Below are 21,559 nucleotides of genomic sequence, written 5' to 3'. Positions count from 1 at the left end.
TGACATCGCACACAGCCATTACATTTCCACTGTCTCTATTCCTAATGCTGTACTCCATTTCTTGTGTCTATCTATCTATCTATCTATCTATCTATCTATCTATCTATCTATCTATCTATCTATCTATTAAATTATAGTTGATATTCATTATTGGTCAGCTTCAGCTTCAGGTGTACAGTGCAGTGATCAGGCATCTACATCATCCCTGAGGTGGTCTCGCTAATGGAACAAGTGTCCATCGGATACCCTACAAAATCTTTACAACATTATTGATTGTATTACTCAAACTGACTTTCGTATCCCCGTGGCAATCCTGTGGTTACTGACTGTGCTTTCTAATCCCCTCACCTTCTCCTTCACCCCTAACCCCTCTCATCTATCAACCCTGTGTTTCCTCTATATCTCTGAGACTGTTTCTGATTAGTTCATTCTTTTATTCTTTTCTTTAGATTTCACATATAAGTGAGATCATATTACCGTATGATCTTGTCTTTCTCTGTCTATTTCACTTAGCATAATGTTCTCTAGATCCATCCATATCATTGCAAATGGTAAGATTTCATTCTTCTTTATGGCTGCTTAATACTCCATTGTATAAGTGTACCACGGTTTCTTAATCCAGTCGTCTACTGATGGGTATTTCTGTTGTTTCCATGTCTTGGCTATTGTGTATAGTGCTAACATCCTCCTTTCAAGGCCAGCGTCCATGTCTTAAAACACCTTGTGTTGGCAGAGAGGGAAGTTAACTCCAGCCAAAAAGGAGGATGCAGAATGAGGGCCCTCTGAGTTTCCCAGGCACTGATTCACTCCTTCAGCTCAACTGCTCAGAATCGCGTTGAGAACCGAGTGGCTGCGAAACAGAAACTCTTCCCGGCGGACAATGACCTCCCAGTGCAGTTGAAGGGCGGGGGAAACGACAACATCCTATATGGACTGACCATGATGCTGTATCCTTGGGGCACTGTGCACAGCCTGTATTGCCTTGGCTGGGCTTCCTTCCCCTACGAAAAATGAGACCAAGAAGCCCGCAGGACCTAAGAGACTTGCAAACACCAATAAATGTGCTGGCTTCTTGGGGAATCCCCCCAAAACAAACAACCCCTCCCCCAAATACATCTTGTGTTCTCAGCAACTAGTATTGCAGCCACAGAGAAATGATAAAATATGGAGGAAAGCATCTACATTAGCACTCATATATCCACAGTACATACCAGGTAAATTAGTACATGAAACCCCTTGGCAGTGAAACCTGGCTCTACTTCAAATAAATTTGATTTAGTCTCAAATAAAAAAGACCTCACCAGAGTTTCATGTACTTTTCTTCCTGCTTATCACTAAATCCTACAAATTTCTTCAGCTCAGCTCAGAAAAGGAACTACAACAATTTTTCTCAAGGAAAAAACCTCAGAAACAAAACTCTAGCAAAGGCTATTCCTCCTGTGAGAAATATGACAGAAGAAGAGAAAAAAAGCTGAACATCAAGAATGTTAAAAACCAAGGTCAGGACTAACCTGTTTAGTAAATCAAAAGAGAAGTGGTCTGAGTATGAAGTTATGCTTCTAGCATCCCATGTTCCCTGGATCACCTGATCTCTCAGGGAGCTTACATGCATCAGTCTGCAGCCTTGTTGGCTGCACAGCGGTGTGACTGGGAGAAGATGCTTGGACATTACACAGCAAGGTCAAAGTGATGAGAAAGAAACATCAAACAAGAAAGAAAGCACTCATTGACGGCAATAAAGCTGCCTCCTCTACGCCTCCCTAACAGGGAGTGTAGTTAGTAACTTTTTGGGCACTGTCATAATGAGTGTGTTGATTTCTAGGATGGCTAGGTCTACATTCTTAATTCTGTTTAGCTTGTTCTAATTTTCATTTTACACACGCATACATACAGATGTATGCGTGTGTAAATAATTTGTATTTTGGTATGAGAGGGTGAGATGCCTCAAAAGTATTTTAGAGAGAGATACTAATCAATATGGAATTTAGGTGTGTCAAAGCATTCACATTCAAACTACATTAAAGTAGGCTGCCCAGTTCAGAGTTTAAAATTATAGATAAAGTATACTCTACTTTGAGTATATAAGTTTCATGCCATATTTGGAATGCAAGGTACTGTATTTTGAACATTAATATTTTATGAGAAAGTTGATTCCCCTTAAATATTAGATGCATGATGGTTTGCTACATTCCTAAGTGTGACTGAATTATATCTGACAGAACCTACAGCTCTGATTTCATAGGGGAAGCCAGTGGGGAATGGGATTAAATTTGGAAAAAAAATGTTGTTAAAAGTTTTTAAATTAAATATTTCAAGCATGAAAAGCATAGCAATTATAACACAAACACCCATGTATCCACTATCCAGCTTTGTTAAATATTAATATTTTGTCTTATTTGGTTCAGATTACTTTCTTTCTAAAGAAACAGAGTTGGGTTATACTCCCCACCCAATGCCATTTTCTGTACCTCGGCCCCTAGACCTGGGGTAACCACTATCCTGAATCTATAACATTCTAATAAAAAATTTAACTGTATTTCATGTGCACATATCAAAAACATAATTTATAGCCGCAACCTGCATACTTAAAAACTTTATATAATAGTATCATGCTGCACTTACTCTGCAAATGTTTCTAGAGATTTATCTGTGTTTCTGTAGGTAGCTCTAATGCACTTATTTTAACCCTTACATATGCTTTCATTGTGTGAAGGTACTGTCACTTATTTAATCATTTTCTCATCAATGAACATTCAGTATTTCCCGCCAATTCTCTGTTATAAACAATGCTGACATTTTTTTGCCCTTTGGCAGAATCATTCTTTCATGTTGACCTCAAAGCACTCTTGAACCCACCCGATGGTGCTGCAATATCCAGTCTCCTAAGACAAGGCATCGCTCTGTTCTTCCTGCTCTTGCATTCTCCACACGGGACCATCATGCCTTGACCATGAAATATTTCTCTAATTGTTCCCTCTTCTCTACCGCCCACCCCTTCTTTCTATTATTGGTACAGTTTGAGCTGTTATCTTTAGACTACTGATGTCCTCATAGGCCTCTCATATGCCAGGCTTGTCTCCCTTCAATCAATCCTCCACCCTGCTGCCTGCTGGGAGAATGCATTTAAAAGCCCAAACTGGACGTGCCAGGCTCCCACTGCTTATGGGACACAAGTTCCTCATAAAAGTCCGCCAAAGTAGGCCTGCATTTCTATCTGGACTGGTCTCCCTTCCTCCTCCTCCTGGTACCTCTGACCATATATCCATCTGATGCTGGCTCTGAGCTTCGGCCTATGACTGGAAATAGTTCCCCTATTTACCCAGTCTAGGCCTCCTCATCCTTCAGGACAACTTTGGTTTCACATCAACCAGGGAGCTTCCCTATCCATTCTCTATGCTCCCAGTGCAACTCGAATGAGTCCTGGCACTTGCCACGTTTCCCTGTCATTTGCAGAACCACTTGTGTTCCTCCCGAGTCTCAGTGCTAACTGAGGGCTAGGGCTGAGTTTCATTCATCTTTACAACCCCGGGACCTAGGAAAGCGTCTGAGATACTAAAAGGCGTTCAGACATCGGCTGAGCTAAAGTGGAAGGTAACCAATCCATGAAGTACATTTTATTTTCTTAATAAAGGAGTGCCAGTCTGTTTAAAACAAGTAGATTTACTACGGAATACGCAATGAAAAACAACCTATTCAGCCTTCTATGAATAAGACGTCTGTTAGCTGACGCTCATGCATCAATAAGTATAGTAACGGCTACTAGTAGCACTCCAAGTGCCTTCTGAATCATTAGATTAAATTGTACTCAGGCTTCGTCACAGCTGTGAGTGAGCAATGTATCATCGTCGCCTACCTAGCACGTCCAACTCCTTCACCATGCACCAACACAAGGGCACCGTCAAAACGGTTTGCAACATTTCCTCCAGGTCAAGATCACGTTCTTTACCCACCTGTAACAAGCTCCCTTACTTCTGCATCAACAGATTTCCTCAACAGTCGCAACAAGGCAGGAATCCCACCAATATTCTTCATTGCTATTTTATTTTCATCTGTAGACTTGCCAAAAACAAGGTTTCGGAGGGCACCACAAGCATTCTTCTGAACTTCCAAAACTCTGTGGTCCAAAAGGTCAACCAGATGCTTGATTCCCCCTAACCTACATACCTAGAATGAAAAATATTAGGTACCAGGCCTAAGTGACATGTGATTCACCAGTGATCAAACAAATGTCTGTTACGGAAAGACCACGGATAACAGAAAACTCCAGATTATTGCAACAGGTTACTTTTTGCTCTAAATAATGCATCTTTTATAATAAGGATACTCTCCAAGATCAAACTCTTTGTCTGGGTTCATGGCTTAGAAAAGGGAAGGGAGGCCGAGGTGGATTAACGACACGTAGCACAGTCCTATGCGAACCCTCTGAACACACAGGGACGTGTGTTCACTCCCGCATGCAATGAACAAGTACACCAACATGATGCAGGGTCAGAGACAACACAGGAAAGGATTTTTGACTAAAGTAATTCGGTTTCTAGAACTGTCTCCCTAGGTTACTCTCCCTAAAGTTTCTTCCATTTGTCGATTCCTTAGTACACCACGTGAATGTTTCTGGATTTTATCTATTGCATCCACCTTTAGATATGTAACTGGTATGCTGTTTTGCACAGTAAACTGATGAGAGCCACTTAAGTTCTACATGACATCGCAGGGGTAAAAAAGGCCTAAACGTTAAAAGAATCTGTAAGTCATAGGACACTAAGGCAAACAGCCTATGACTTTCTGTGTTTCTATAAATGTCAAAAAACTTTAAAATGTGAAATAAAACATTCATACCTGTTCAGTATTATTAACGGTTATAAATCCTCTGCCACTTTACTTAATGTATGTTGACACCAATCTTGACCAGAATCTCACAGAATACATGAGCTTACTAGTTTCATATATATACTCTAATTTTTATCTAATAGATTTTTGTAAAATACTTTAAGAAGGCAGGTTAAATTGATTTTTGCTTCATGTTTTATAAATAACCTAATGAGTGGACATATGATTTGAAAATGCAAAAAGTACTCCAAGAAATATACTCATTCTAGTTTTTCCTGAGAAATACTGAAATGCATAGTTAAGAAGCAAAAGAGTATCTGGTATTCAAATGTCCCCGCAAAAGGGCATCTGGTAGATTCTTAAGCACACAAGCATGCAACGGCTGAACAGAAAGCGCATCCCAGGCACTGAGTCCTGTACCTCCATCTTCACTTTGTTGTCGCCGAAGCACAGGTGCTGCAGGTAGGCTGCAGCGTTCGCCTGAACTGAGGGGAACTGGTGCTGCAGCATGTGAATGACTTCAGGCAACTCGGGATCACGCCAGGCAAACTCCCTACATGAGAAAAACACAGCTTCAAAAAGAAAGGCCCATGTTTTAACGATACACTGAAGCAAACATTTGGCAGAAGAAAAAAGCTCAGCCGAGACCCAAATTGGAAGTCATAAAAATCCTAAAATACATATATATGTAAATAAATTTTTTCTCCCTGATGAATATTATGCAGAGGCCCAGATGCTTATGATCTTAAAGAAATCATGATGCACAGAAAGAGATTCAGTGGAACAAAGAAGTTCTTAATATGAGTAACTTTTTCATTCTTGTTTTCCTCCTCTTGATTCTAATTTTATGCCTTCTTACCTATGTAAGAAATGTGTAGGCGCAAGGCTCAGTAAACAAGTGCACTTTAGCTAGGTGAGATGCGATACTTAGAAGAGAGGAAGAAGGGCTAGTGGGAATAAACAAATCTGGTGTCAGTCTAGAAATCGCAAATATTGTGGGCCCAACGATTTTTAAGAAACGTAATATTTATGGTTGCTCTTGATTATAAGACAGAAACATAGAAATTTATAAAAAGGAAAAAATATTGTATCAGTAGTCCTATGTGCAGAAAAAATCCATTGCTGACATTTCTTGCTGGTCTTTTTTGTATACATGTATGCAAATATTCATATGTGCGCACAGAATTTTTTTTTCAAAGAAGTGGATTATTTATTATTAAATAGCACTGCCTAGTTCATGAGAACCTATACTGTGGCAATCACTATCCTAGGCATTTTGTGTATATTAATTCACTTATCTTACATCAACCTTATATATTTGCAGGGGGAGACAGAAAGGCTAAGTCATTTGCCTAAAGTCACACAGCTAGCCAACAGCAGAGCAAGATTTCAACTCAGCGGTCTGCTTTCAGAATCTGGCCCCCTGTGCTATCTCATTACTCGTACAATGAGTATACGTAAGCATGTATACTTTTTATAGTTTGCTTTTTCAAGTAACATCACATTGTCAGAATTTTCTGATGTCAACTGATTGGTCCACTGTTTGGAATCCTTGTTAAATATGAATTTATGCTTATATTATATAAAGACCAGCTTCTTACAAATGATTCAGAAAGCAACAAGGTGCAGACTTTGGTTACTGGATGAAGTACACTGTGATTCCAAAAATGAATTACTACTGAATAAATATTTTTTAAAAAAACTTTTAAATTAACAACCTAGTGATGATGTTTCTATGGCCCAGGTTTTAAAGATCCAGAGTCTTTCTTGGTCTGGGAAGGCTCCATGCATTAACTTGCTCATCCGCTACAAAGCGGCAGGCCATTCCATCACTGCACACATACAGACACACCACCGATTCAAACAAATATTTAGTGAATCCTTACTATGCTTCAGGTACCCACCACAGCAGGTGCTGGAGACACAAACATCGAATAAGACATGGTTTTATGTACAGGGTCTTTATGCCAAATTAAAAAGTTAAGTCTTAATACTAACAACAAGAGTTATTATTTATTGAGTTTACCTGCATCAGGCATAGTGTCAAGAGCTTTACATGCATCGTATCATTTACCTTGTTGCACAGCGAGGTAGGAACTATTAAATAACATTAGATATGGACAAGGAACCTGGAATTAATAATTAACTGGTGGAGGTTAGTGAAACCCAGGGGGGTCTATATGTTGTCCCACACATAAAGAACATTAATGCAGGTTTTGAAGCAGAAGAGTGAGAGAATGAGACACAGTCACACTTATAAGAAAGATAACTCTGGTAGTCAAGCAAAGAATGTACTAGAATCATACAAAAACTGATGGCAAGAAGACTATCCACTATCCACCCATTTGCTCAAGGCCAAGTGGAGCCATCCTTGATTTTTTTCTTTCCCTTATCTTTCTGATCCAATCCATCAGCAAGCTCTGTTGACTATCTTGAAACTATTTAATACAAACCAAACCCATCCATCCATTCTATCTTGACAGGACTACTCTAAGAGCCTTCTACATGCTTTCTCTGCTTCAAATACTACCCCCTCCCCTGATCCACTCTGGGCACAGCAGTGAGATGATCTTCCAAAAACTGAAGTTAATGGACATTTCTGGCTTTGGGGACAGATTGGATGATCATGTCATTAATAGACATTAAGAATACCTCAAATGCTGAGAGGCAGGATGACACAGAAGAAAAAGCACAGAATTTAGAATTAGATTTCCTATGCTGAAGTCCCAGGTCCTTCATTTACTATGTGATTTTGAAAACCAGTTAATTATTTGAAGCTTCAGTTTCCCCATCTGTAAAACAGGAACAATAAACTATCATTTCTACCTTCTTCTTAGGTTGGCTGTGATGATTAAATTGTGATGATGCATATTAAAATATTTTATATACTTCAAACTATCATACAGATGTTTTATTAATGTTCATCATCCATGAAAAATGAACTAGTATAAATGGGGTCATCCTCTGCAATAATAGATATCCTTTTATGCACTGAAACTATGTTAACTATTTCTGATGAAAATCTTCTAAAGCCCATTATGTAAATCTATGCTGTAATTAACAGATTGCAACAAGTGTGATTTAATCTTTCCTTGATGACTCACAATCATTACAAATACAATTTTTTGTCCTCTTTAAATGGCACAGGGGTGGTCAAGATTTTCTGGCATCCTTAGGTGCCATGAGGGCCAGACAACACAAAAGGTAAGCTCCAGCTGGAGATGGGCACTTAGGCTTGGTTGGCATCAACCCCAACCTTGATTTTCTGCAGAAATTTACCTTAGAAAGATTGCTATAAATCCATGGGCTGGCTGGATGGCATCAATACCTGCCAGGATTTGCTTTACTAAAACTTATGCCCAGATGCTATTTCCAGCCACGATGGAGTAACCGGTACTGGATTTTGCCCTTTCACCATAAACAACTATAAGACCAGACTAAATATGTGAGGAAACTGTTTTCAGGCCCTGAACAATAAGTAACACAAGAATGTAATCCTTGAGAGAAGGGAATTACTTTAGTAGCTCCATATTCACCTGGATTTCTGTTGCGGGGCATTTTTTGGATGATGGCAAAGGAAGTGAGCCCATGAAGTAGAGCAATAATGGACTTAGTGGGCTGATGGGGAAAGACTGGAATATGGAGATGTCAAAGTGCTTAGAATTTTTGGGGCAGGATACAGGAGCTGCAAGAGCTCTGCAGAGGAGATTCTAAAAGTCTGCGGGAGGATTATTCACAAGTTTTTTGCTGAATGCTGGGCTGTGCATCACGTATAGGGCACATGTACAGGTCTGGTGGGGAGAGGCTGCTGCAGGACTGAAAGCTGAGCATGTGCTCGCTTTGGCAGCACATATACTACAGTGGAGAGCTGAGCACATGCCAGGTAATGTTGGATTTCCATCCCAGTCGGAGTATAGACCTTACAGAGAACCTCAGCATTTAGCTTACCAAAAAGCCATGTTTAAGAGTAATAAACTCACCACAGAGTAAGGGCCACGTGCTAGGAGTAAAACAAATCTGAAATAGACAAGTCCTAACAAAGAACAAAGCCAATCTCCAGAGAATCAAACATCTATTGGTAATTTAGTTAGCTGTCACAACAAAATTCAGAACCCTAAAAAGGAGACAACAAATCAAGAGTCCCTACAATGTGTCATCCACGATGGTTCGTGTATAGTTTATAATTGCTAGGAATAAAATATAACAGAAAACTATGACTTACAAAGATGTAAAACACACACACACACACATACACACACACACACACACACACACACACACACACACGAAGACCTAGACAAAACCTAGATGTTTGAATTATCATAGGGCAACTTTAAAATGGTTGTTATAAATGTGCTCAAAAACTTAAAGGAAAATATGTATATAAGGAGTGAATAGATGGGGAATATTATCAGACATGGAAACTGTATTTAAAAAAAGAACCAAATTCAAGTATCTAAAACAGAAAAAAAATTAACTGGATAAGCTTAACAACAGATTGGAGAATACAGAAGAAAGAACAGTAAATTTAAAGGTAGATCAATAAAAAATATCCAATCTGAAGAACACAGAGAAAGAAGATTAAAAAACATGAACAGTGCTTCAGTAATCTGTGAGATAATGTCAAGTTTTCCTAGAAGGAGAGGAGAGTGAATTTGGGGCAGGAAAGAATTTAAAGAAATAACAACTGAAAGTGTCCCAATTTTGGTAGAAATCATCAACCAAGATCTAAAGAATCTCAGTGAACCCCCACCCAGATTAAATGTAAAGAAAACTATATCTAGGTCAGAGTAAAAGTACTGAAAATTCATCTAAAAGGTAGCCAGAGAGAAGATAGATTACATAATGAGAAGAATGATACAAATGATGTCTCATTTCTCATCAGAAACTATGGAGATCTAAAGACAATAAGTGGTATCTTTTAGAGTACTGAAAGAAAAAAACCCACACCTTTCCATCCTGAATTTATATCTAGCAAAATTATCCTTTAAAAATGAGTGAAGTAAAAACATTTTTCAGATAAATTAAAGCTGAGAGAATCTTGCCAGCAGATATGCAACATAAAAAGGCTAAAGGAAGTTTTCAGATTGAAGGGAAATGAGTTGAGATGGAAACTTGAATTTATAGGAAGACAGTAAGAGAACTATGAATAGTAAATATATAGCTGAATATAAAGACCATTTTTTAAACCTCTCTTTTTTTAAAAGACTACTGACTGCAGTAAAAATAGTAACACTAATGTATGGGCTTTATAACATATGTAGAAGTAAAATATTTGACAATAACGTAAAGGTGAAGGAGATGATAAATTGGATTACTCTATAGGACATCACAGACTAAGCCCTGCTCAAAGGGAACACCATGAATGCTGTCATCCTTTAAGTCACTATCTCTTTCCAGAAGAAGTACTTTTGTTTCTTCTTTTAGATGCATCATTTGTACTATTAATACATTTTGCTTCCAAATTAGACAACTATAAAAAAAAATCTCCTACTTTTCCTTGTATATAGAAAACATGAATAATTTCTCCACTATTACAGGGAAGTTTTCAGGCTAATTATAATGCAGCATATAATGAAAAGTAATAATAAGCATTAACAAAGAAAGTAGATTTGAAATGAATGAAAATATTCAAGTTGCTACTTTCCAAACTAAAAATTAAATAGTCATCACAGACTTTCTATTTTGGTTCAAATATTCAAACTTCCTATTCACCTGGATTCCAGTTTGAGCTAGAATAAACACACCTATTATTGTAAGATAGGCATCTATTCAGCTTACAAAATGCATTATAAGTTTCACATAATCAAAGTTAGGCATAAGTTTTATAAATTAGACTATGAAATCATCCTACTATGAATAGCTAAAGTATATTATCATATATGAAATCTTTGTTTATAGTGAATCGACTCATATCAGAGGTCAAAACTGAAGTCTGCAGAAGCACATATTAAACTCAAAGTTCTAATCACACTTCACTACCTTCTTGGCTAGCTTTCCTTTTCTCTGCGGGTTCAGCCGAGGTATGGTCTAAATTGCCCACAATTCAAAACCCTTTTGGGAATTTCTGTACGTATTTCGATGCCCTAAGCTTTTGTCATTTTGAGGATTTGAAAACAAAATCATGTAAAAGTATTTCTGACTTAATTATTTTGGAAGTGCTATTAGACAAATTATTTTACAAAATCTTTAAAATGACAAAAAAGGTGGCAAGCAGGAATAGAACTAAATGTATGTATAAACCATAAAGAAATTTAGGCAAAAGAATGAACATGTGGAGTAGTTTTAGTGACGCAGTGGGTTTCCCATTCAACTCAAAAGTACCTTTAGTTATATTGTTTTAATGAAGAAAACCTCACTCATACTTTTAATTCACATTCATTAGAATAAGTTAGTAGGCTGCTAAAAGTGAATTGAAAATTATAATAATTTTCCAGTGGAACAACTATTTGTGGGCAAAGACTGAATGAAATCTTGCTAATATATGTCTTAAAATAAAACTCAAGCTGCTTAAAATTTAGCAATAGTTTCACTCTCTAAAGTTTCACAAACTAAAATTCTCTTTTAGTTTTAAAATATCTTTATTTCCTGAATATTTTAAAGGGCTTTCATTAAAGATGAGGCTAGTTTTTCAAAATCAATCAAGTATTAAATGACTCATCTTAATAAAACATGTTTTATACATGGCCAGATAAAATTAAAAGGAGGAAACACCTATTATTTGCCAATATTTTCTGCTTATATGAGAATTTCTTGTGAACGATTTTCTCCTAAATAGCAGAAAGCTTTTTGAAGGATATAGGTAATAAAAGCATGAGATAGGATTGACCAATATGATTCAAAATGTACACAACACTGGTCTTTCCCAGTTTAAAGCAACCACAAGTATTTTTTGAAGTCTTCATCTAAGAAATCAGTGAGGATATAGGAAAAGGGGTAAAATGATCCTGTAAGACTTTTTCTGTACTTCAGACTAAGAGCCTATCCCCAGGTAGTCGCCTTGGTGAAGTAGTTCAATGATGAATACTGCAGATATTCACACAGACCTGTGCACCCTCTAATTTATTATTAAAGCACTGAAAGAAGAAATCTATCTTCCTTCTTCAAATTAATTCTTTAAAATGAAATTAACCTCAATGACCTACAGTTCTGGAATGCAAATGAAAAATACTAGAGATAAGTAGTTACTGATATTATATTAGATCTGGCAACTTGAAAAAAAGTTGGAATGAAGGAACTGGTGGACTTCTGTGATGCTGTAGCATTCTGGATACCCATCACCAGTACTTGCCTGGGGTCTTTCTGAATGCTGTCTATTGACGGCGATCTCGTGGTGCCATCATCAGCTGGTGCTGCATGCTGAAGCCTGTTATAATTGCACTCTTGCACTCGATATTGTATTGGCCTATAGGGCTCCGCGTAGGTAGCTGTTGTGTTCAGAGCATAATTATTTCTTTGGTATGTAAGGGTACTTCGTTGGCTGGACGTCCTTTGCAGATTTCCAACACCTACTGGAAAGTCACATTTTCAAAAAGGTTAGTATGTTCTCCATGAGGTGATACTTCCCAAAGTCAAAGTGTTTTATATAACTTGCTTACATTTAGATTTTACCAATCTAGCTCATTAGTGCTACAAAAAATACTTAAGTTTTTAATATACACTAACAATATTTATACCATTTTGTGAGACGAAAAAGCAAAAATGAAACTATAAATCTGCTGACACAATAGGTCTTAATATGTTTATTAAGATTCAGTAACAAAACTGCAAGAGAAACATAAGAAAAGAATTAAACTAATCTTAGAAATAAATGACAAAACTTCATAATTTAATTTTAGGAATAAAAAACAAGATATTTAGTCACATTTGCAGAAAATTGAAACTATCAAACTTTGAAAACAATGCATACAGGTGACTTATTTTGACATTTTATTTATAAACCTGTAGATTTTGTAACATCAGAAAATTTACTTCACGAGAAAGAAGACTGATATATCAAATTTTTTCATAGCTACTCCCTTAAATTATTGCATGATGCTATGTATAATGATACTGTACACTATATTTAAGATTTCATTCCTAATTATTGCAGTAGGGTATCTCTCCAATGATTGTATACATATTCTTCCTGCAATTAGAATGCTCGAACAGCATTATTTCTTAATCCTATTAACAAAATTCCTCAATACACAGAACATAACAAATGAAATATTTCTGCACTAACATCTATTAAAAATTAGGGCATTCTACCAGCAGAAAAATCCCACAGTGAACCAATTTGTGAGTTTTAGCAAAGAACTAATTCAAGTACAGTCTTCTCCTTCCTGGTGTTCTGGGAGGTAGGAGGCCTGACAATTAAGTTTGCAAACTTGGTGCAATGATGTTGCTAATCTTTTTTGATATCAGAGGGATTATTCATTATGAATTTGTACCAAATGGACAAACAGTTAACTAAGTTTATTATTTGGAAGTGCTGAAAGGCTGCGTGAAAAAGTTAGACAACCTGAACTTTTTGCCAACAATTCATGGCTCTTGCATCACGACAATGCACCAGCTCACATGGCACTGTCTGCGAGGGAGTTTTTAGCCAGTAAACCAACAACTGTATTGAAACACCCTCCCTACTCACTTGATCTGACCCCCAGTGACTTCTTTCTTTACACAAAGATAAAGGAAATATTAAAAGGAAGACATTTTGATGACATTCAGGACATTAAGGGTAATACGACAGCTCTGATGGCCATTCCAGAAAAGAGTTCCAAAACTACTTTGAAGGGTGGACTAGGGGCTGGCATTGGTGCATAGTTTCCAAAGAGAGTACTTCAAAGGTGACTGTAGTGATATTCAGCAATAAGGTATGTAGCACTTTTTCTAGGATGAGTTCGCAAACGTAATTGTCTGACCTCATATGTCCCCCAGAGCCATACCTTTAGGGGGCTGTCATTGCTACCTAGAGTTTATTTGTGGGCATGTTAATAAAACTGTACTACTTTTTTTTTTAAAGTCTCTTTGAGCCAAAGTTTTTTCTTGAGTCTCTGTGAGCCAGACTGGCAGCACAATCGGGCAGCTTACATGGCCCTGGGCAGCTTACGTAGTAGTGGCTGTTCTATCAGCTACTACAATACGGCATAGATGTGAGGATGGAGGTCTAAGGGTATGATACACTAGTTCCCAATTTTTATAGGTGCCTACTGCATTCTGTCCCAGACTGAGTCCATCATAAAGAATGTTTATTTCAAATTCTACACTTAAGAATTCAGGAGAAATCCAGTATCTAAAAAAGAGTAACACCAAATACACTTGGAATACTTACATACTAAGTCAAAAATTGCCAAGTAACTCATATGTAAATTTTCTCTAAACACATGTTCCAGGCAACAAAAATGATAAAGAAATATTGCAACACAGGCTTTCCATTCTATGTCTGATATTCCTCTAACCCAAGGGCAGTCAGATTTATAGCTCTATAAACTTATTTGTGAGTTTACAGTATAATCACAATATTCATTGATTAGATTGAACGAAGGTAAAAATATATTACCTATAAATAGGTCCAAAATGAACTTCTGTTTTACTGTTTATCGATCTGTTGTCATAGCTGTTTTACTGACAACCAAAGGGACAATGTGATTTCATTCTAACCAGAACCCAAATCCAATGACATCCTCTTGGGCCCATGAAATTGGGAATCCAGTTAAGCATTGCTGGTACTCACCTGAGCCTGTGCGATACAATGCTGTCTGTGACCCTTGGAGCTCCACAGTCCCGTGGTTTGGGCTGCGGTACACAGGGCTGTAATAGGTCCTCCCCTCATATATAGGAGTGATGTGCAAGTCGGGTGACACAGCTGAACGAAGGTCTTGACCGAGCTGGCTGTGTTGACTAGCATAGGAACTCCGTAAGCCTAAAGGCAGAAAAATTACGAATCATTAAGAAATTGAGAAAATTGTGGTGAGGGTAAAAGCCCTAATGAAACTCCTAACCAATAGGACCAAGTGTGAAGTCTAAACACCAAACCTAGTGAGTTGTACAAAGGAAAAATGCCAGAGATGAAAAGGACGCCATATACATTTTTAGTACAAACCTTTAACTTGGCCAACATAAAAGTAAATTTTCTAAGAAAAAAAATAGCAAGACATTTTTAAATGTTTTGATACTCTGAAATTCATTCTCCCAACTCTCAGCTATTTTATCATGGTGACCCCAAAGAGAATGTCCACTTTTACTTTACTATTTTCCTTCTTAAAAATACATACAAACAATGGTTCATGCCAGTCTCTCTTCCTGCCCTGCAGAACTGCCTCGTCCTACCAAGTAGATGGCCAGCTCTTTGGGACCAGGACTCACCATGTCCCACAAGTCTTTAAATCCCCACATCTAAGACAATACCTACATAATTGTGCTTAGTAAGTAAAGGCTCATGTTCAAAAAATGTTTTGAAATATCTCTCTCAATTCATCCATGATTTTTACAGGAAAACATGAAATTGTATGTTACAAAATTTGAAATGTTATCAGTCAAGTAATAACATTTATTAAATATTATGAATTATTATGCATATTTTACTATTATCACTGTATTTTTCCTTTTTTTCTTAAAAAAACAACAACAACAAGGCAGTTGTGTTTATACTGTTTCCTGAAAATAAGACTGGGTCCTACATTAATTTTTTTGTTCCAAAAGACACATTAGGGCTTATGTTCAGGGGATGTCATCCTGAAAAATCATGCTAGGGCTTATTTTCTAGTTAGGTCTTATTTTCGGGGAAACACTGTAGGAACCTACACAGCAGATTCTAGTTTACTTGCTTTCTGATGTGAAGGAAAAGTACAGTTAGTAGATGAATATTAAATCATTTGAAATATTCTTCCATTCAAATTGCTAATAACTAATATTTACGCATGGGACTTGTGATGGAAAAGTAGATTTCACACCCAAACATTTTATTTTCTTAATAAAAGTTAATTAGTATATTTTATATTATGACACTCAGAAGTTAGTGATTTGTCATCATTAGTAAGTAAATCTGTCACTTGGTATGAATACCAACTACGGTTACTTTCCAAATTTGAGTAAGAGAAAGCACATATATTTGCTTTTAAAAAGACTGCAATAATTAACACAGTAACTAATTATAAAAAGATAGCATCATTCACATCCTATTAGCTCAGTTAATCAAATCACAACTGAAAGCAAATGGGCCTGAATGTGAGTGATAACATGTTGCTTAGTGAGGTATAGCAAGAAAGTTAATACATAAAGCTTTGAAAATTAATGAGTATTACCTATCCTGGACAGCAATGTGACATGGAAAAAAACTAAATGCACCAATGTGGGTTTTAGTTACTGGCTCCCCACTTGCTAAAATGAAGATCACACACAAGTTTAAACAATCTTATAATTGGGAGATTATCCAAACCTTCTCATCTGAAAACCAAGGAAACAAAGAGCCCAAAAGGAAATGTGATTCATCCCCATCAGAGGTACTTTCTGGAAGGACTGAGAGGAACCCCCAGGGCAGTGTCCCGTCACTGCACACTTAGCACTGAACATCCGGAGTCCTCAAGGGTCAATGGTAAGTGGTGTGAGAAACCTTGAACTCGATAGATCCCTCCTCAAATAGAAAATTAAAGAGCAAGGTTAGTCCACCAGGGGATCACGGAAGCCAATGTAATTATAAAGATCATATTATGATTGTTATTGTCAAGTTCTCATTTGAGGATTTCAGCTTTTTATTCACTGGCAGATTTCTCATTCTTCCTAACAGTTATAAGCTCCATTTCTTTATGGAGCCCGTGAGTATACTAAACAAAAGTGGAGGCATTGTTTTTATAATGGTGACATAAAGCAGGCAGGTAAACATAGCTAGTCCTTGGTAATCTTATCAATACAAGGTGCTTTGTTACCACTCAGTAGAGCCACAAACACTCTTGATTCACTCTGAGATTCTGATTATCACTCACACTTAGGCAAAGGCAAGCAGAGCACTGGTGGTGGCCCCACCACCCATGGTGTTGTGAAATGGGAACAAAGCATTGTGCACCATTATCAGAATGCTATATTCTCATGGTGCAAGGGCCTGCTGTTTTCTTCACTGAAATCCATGCACTATGACAACTTTCATAAACATTTACTGTAATTGCATGGCAAAGGTAACAAAATGAGCTTACTTAGAACTATTAAACGTATCCAGTAAATATTCACTTGTTATAGGACTACTAGTGAAATGAAATTACCATATGTGACAGGCTATCCTGGGAAATAAAAGACAAAATCATGGTGTGTGTAACACTTTCTTGATATCAGAAATCTTTGTAAATAACATAACAGTGACTGTCACTATTTTTTGTTACCTGCTTATGCATGAAAAAAAAAGTCCTATAGATTAACATTTAAAAAATTACAAAAGTATGTAGCCTCTACAGATTAACTTAAATGACTGTGTGTAGAGAGCCCCACTGTATCTTAGTATCTTTTAAACTGCAAGACAGACAAGTAATTATGTTCTATAATTGCTATTAAAAATAATTTTCCAGAAGTAGTTCCACAGATTAATATTTAATTACTTTATCTTCACCTCCAAATAAAACACTGATCGTCCACAATAATATTTATCTAACCAATAGTTTCTATTTGCAATTCCACAAATACTTATTGGTTTACCTATTACAATGATATATTCCCTGTGATTTAAAACATTTATATTTAAGACATTGGAAATAAACATAAATTTATCTTCCAAATATGGATTCTTTGTATTCTCCAAACTTTTACTGACATGCTATGATTATATTAAAGTGAATATTTTAGGACAGATATATTTTTTGTTGTAGGAAGTAATTTATACATTTATTTTATCATTATTTAAACTGGGATTACCAAATATCCAAGTGTCTGATCTATTACAAAATATTGCTTCAGACTTACTAATCAGCAGGTTATTAATCTTTTGAAATCAAGAACCATAGCAAATATGACATCGCTTTCTGAAGAAAAAAAGGGAATTCACAAAATAGAATCCATATTCAGAACAAGGGGGCAGGTGGGTGATGGGAAACATTTTTATGGAAACTCTTCTTCTTTTGAAGATTATAGCACTCCAGGAAGAAAAAAATCTGCGAAAGACTAGGTATAATTTTTTCCTCCCTGAGACATAAAGTCTAAATTCATTTGCATTGTCGGAGAAGCAGGCTTTTAAAACCAAAGGAACTCATCCCTCTCAGGGTTAACATGGGGACAGTGTTTATATGCTCACTTCCCTTTGTGGGTTTCTCCTTCACTCTTCAGATTACTGCATGGCTATACATACACAGGGAAGAATACAGAAATCCTCAGAACTCTTTATCTTTTCAGGCTCCTTGGGAGATGGAATTTCATAAATGATTCCTACTGCACTTTGCTGCATACTTCTCAGAGGCATGCCAGAAAATATCTAAGCCAAGAACATTCCTCTAAGGGCTGAATGAAAAAGAGGTGGTTTCTCCACTAGGAATTTCTTTGAGCTCAAAATCAAGTTCAATAATAATTTTTCAGGCAAAATTAGTAAATTAGAAAATCTCAAAAAGGCTTTACCTTTCCCAGAGGCCACAAAGAACGGATATTAATTTCACTACACAAAAATATTAAAAACCTCTGTAAATAAGAAATACCAAAAATAACGTCAAAAGACAATTTACAAAATGGGAAAAATACTTGAGAAGTATATTACAAGGGGCTAATTTATTTCAAGTATAAACAGCTTTTACAAATTATAAAAATACATAAAAGACCTGAACTTGTTCGCAGAAAAACAAAAGGCCGATAAACATGAAATCTTCAACCTCCCTCGTAACTCAGTAAAGGCCATTTAAAACAATGAGGTACAGCTTTTTACCTACCACTCTGGCAAAGATGAAACATTTTGACAATATGTAGTGCTAGTGAAGGTGTAGTAGTAATAGGTACACTCAAACAATCGCTAAAAATAAAAATCTGTGCCATTTTCCAGGAGGGCAACTTGACAATATTTCTTTAAGAAACAAATACATATTTTGATCCAGCAATTCTACTTCAAGACGTGGATCCCACAATTATCTTAGTATCTATGTGCAAATATGCAGAACAATATGTATGACATCGTGTGTCTAACAGCTAAAAATGGAAAACAACCTAAATGTCCATTAATAGGGAAGTGGTTAAATAAATCATCATACATCTATAAAAATGGGGTCCTAGGGTTGTATTGAGAATGAAGCAAAGTTCTCAGGCTTATTAAAAAAACAAAGATATATATTATAGGATCCCATCCATATAAAAGACAACACAATGTGTGTACATATGTATATAATGTATATACTTATACATGTAAACAAACATTCTGCATGATACAGAAACCAGTGAGTGGAAATGGGTAAGGGTAAAGAGAAGCTTGAGACTCACTTCACATTTCAAATTGTCTTATCTAGTTTTAACTTGTTTACCATTGGGTATGTTATTTAAAATTACGATTTAAAACACTGGTTAAACATCAATTTCATTGCAATAAAAAGAACAAGGTTTATACATTATGTGGAAAAGGCTCCATGAAAATAGTCTGAAGGAAATGGCTGTAATACCAGGGACCTGGCTGTTGAGTTTCTAATTTAATCTGAGTGGCATTTGAAGGTAATTCATTAGAGCTTTGTGCATTTCCCATTGGGATGTTAAAGTAAGGCAGCTGGTGAGAAAATCTATATTCTAGCCTATACTATTAAAGCATTTTTTAAAAATAAACATTTAAACAGATATTCTGATACCACTATAACATAACTTATAGGTTTGGGTAGGCCTAGCTGGTTAACAATCTTTCATTAAGAAAAACAACAACCAACAAACAGCTTAGAATTCCAATCACTTCTTCTGAAATGCATCCTAATTTACATCCTAGTATTGTGAAAGGGAAAAATGTATTCATTACAAGAGTTCTGGTACTATAAATGTATATAATTTCATGCATTAAGAATTATAAAGCATGAAAAACAAGTCAGCCTTAACTCTGCAGTGTAAGCTTTGAGACGAACACATCTTATCCTGCTGTCTGAGCGATGGTTGCATAGATTTCCTCACTGGGCTTTACGGAGTGCTGTCACCCTGTACTCACCCGTCAGGCTGTCTGGCCGAGGTGGTACCATCCTCTCATAAATGTCATACGGCTGCTGTCCGAATTGTTCCATGTCATGAACAGTTCTTTGCAGTGAAGGACCCAGATGCTGTGGTACGGCAGTCATCCCTGAGCATTTGGGGGACGACGACCCCACCTGGCCTTGGGATGGGGAAGCTACTCGAGTCTGTGCATCCGTCAGCGTCAGCGGGGACCCCACTCTGGCGGTGGTTTGGTACTGAGGGGTTGGTCCGTTGGGATTGGAGGTCTGCCGGGAAGGGACTGACCCAATCCGACGTACAGCTGCTGGGGAGGCGGGTCTCTGTGCAGAGAATGGCGATGCTGCCCGCTGAGCAGGTAATGTGGTGGAGGAATATGCACTGGGGTTCAGTGGTCGGGAGTCGGTCACTGATGGAGAGCCAAATCCACTACCCAGAGAAGTTCTCAGTGGCCCCCTGGAAGGAGACACGCCTGTGCTGATAACATAAGAAGGAGACTGTGCTCTAGATGGAACTGAACTAACTCTTCTCATGGCCCGATTGGCTACTGATGGCTGATGAAAGGGGGAAAAAAAAGAATGGGTTTATCCAGGGTTTTGTGTCCATTGTCATTACAGAAAAAAATGCACATAGCTCACTACAATGTGATTATTTTAGGCATCTAAGTTTCCTTCTCTTGTTATGCTTTAGAGTTGGATCTTAATATTTCCTTATTGTCTTTTTCTTGTTCTACTTTTTTTTCTTTTCTGGTGGCTTAATCTCCACCTTTCCCCCTTCAAATACTAAGATCAACCAGTAAAGAGAGCTCTAAAGACATTTAATATTCCTTTTTTTTGTCTTTACATATTTTTTATCCTCTTGCCTATGCATTTTTCACAACACATAATATTTTGTATTGCAAGTGTGACGTGTCACTGGAGCAATGTACTTATTTTGTTCCCTGTGAGTCAAAGTTTGGCCAAAGTAATGCATTTCTGTAAAACAAAAACAATTTTTTTTAAATATATCAAATCCAATGTAGCTACAGGAGTATCTATAATTGTTTAGTCTTTGTGGACTGGCCCCCTTAACGAAAGGAATGTGTTCTTTCAATGTGGAATAAATGACTATTTGGATAGAGCCTGGGGTCCAACACTCTCCTCTGTGAATTTACTCTTAAGGGACAGCTTGTTTGCACAGGTGCTATTAGCCAAATTTGTCTCTTCTTTTAGCTCAAGTGTGGCTTCTAGTGAGTTCAGCTATTTCTTTCTACCTTCTTTGATCTATGAGCTCTTATCTTTAGCTGGTGGATTTAAAGAGATTCAAATAAAGGTACCCCCAAATCTGCTAACAAAAGGAGGGATGAGGAATGCCAAAGTCTCTGCTGGGTTCATGGCCTAGTCAGCTGGAAAAGATGAGAATGGGGAATGAAGACTATTTCTGCCATGGCTGGCTGGTCCTTCTATGAAATCTCTCCTTCTATGACTCCTGCAAACACTGGGTCTCAGACCCCTTTCCTGACGCAGTACAACGAGGAAGTACAATAGTGGCTGGACTGGGGTACTGGCCTGCGGGGAACACGCACGGACAGCAGACGCTGGGCAGCACGGGACCAGGCTGCTCTGTTTCTCCTTAG

The 21,559-nt window shown here is 37.2% G+C and overlaps 1 protein-coding gene across 6 annotated transcripts in view; it reads right to left on the bottom strand.

Moving 5' to 3' along the window:
• Positions 1-21,559, bottom strand: part of PKP4 (plakophilin 4) — a 230,928-nt gene that overhangs the window by 36,368 nt on the left and 173,001 nt on the right. For 4 of the 6 annotated variants that reach the window (XM_081052556.1, XM_081052560.1, XM_081052557.1 and 1 more), the window contains exons 7-11: positions 19,946-20,498; positions 14,543-14,731; positions 12,115-12,338; positions 5,248-5,376; positions 3,951-4,164 (exon numbers count right to left, since the gene is read on the bottom strand). In XM_081052556.1, the coding sequence (XP_080908682.1) occupies positions 3,951-4,164; positions 5,248-5,376; positions 12,115-12,338; positions 14,543-14,731; positions 19,946-20,498 (1,309 nt within the window). The remainder of the gene's footprint in view (positions 1-3,950; positions 4,165-5,247; positions 5,377-12,114; positions 12,339-14,542; positions 14,732-19,945; positions 20,499-21,559) is intronic. The other 2 variants (XM_081052559.1, XM_081052561.1) reach the window with 1 other exon arrangement.

This window comes from Rhinolophus hipposideros (genome assembly GCF_964194185.1).
Source record: "Rhinolophus hipposideros genome assembly, chromosome: 6".
Lineage (NCBI taxonomy): Eukaryota > Metazoa > Chordata > Mammalia > Chiroptera > Rhinolophidae > Rhinolophus > Rhinolophus hipposideros.
Note: the sequence above shows the minus strand (reverse complement) of the source record. Positions and strands in the feature narration are given on the sequence as shown.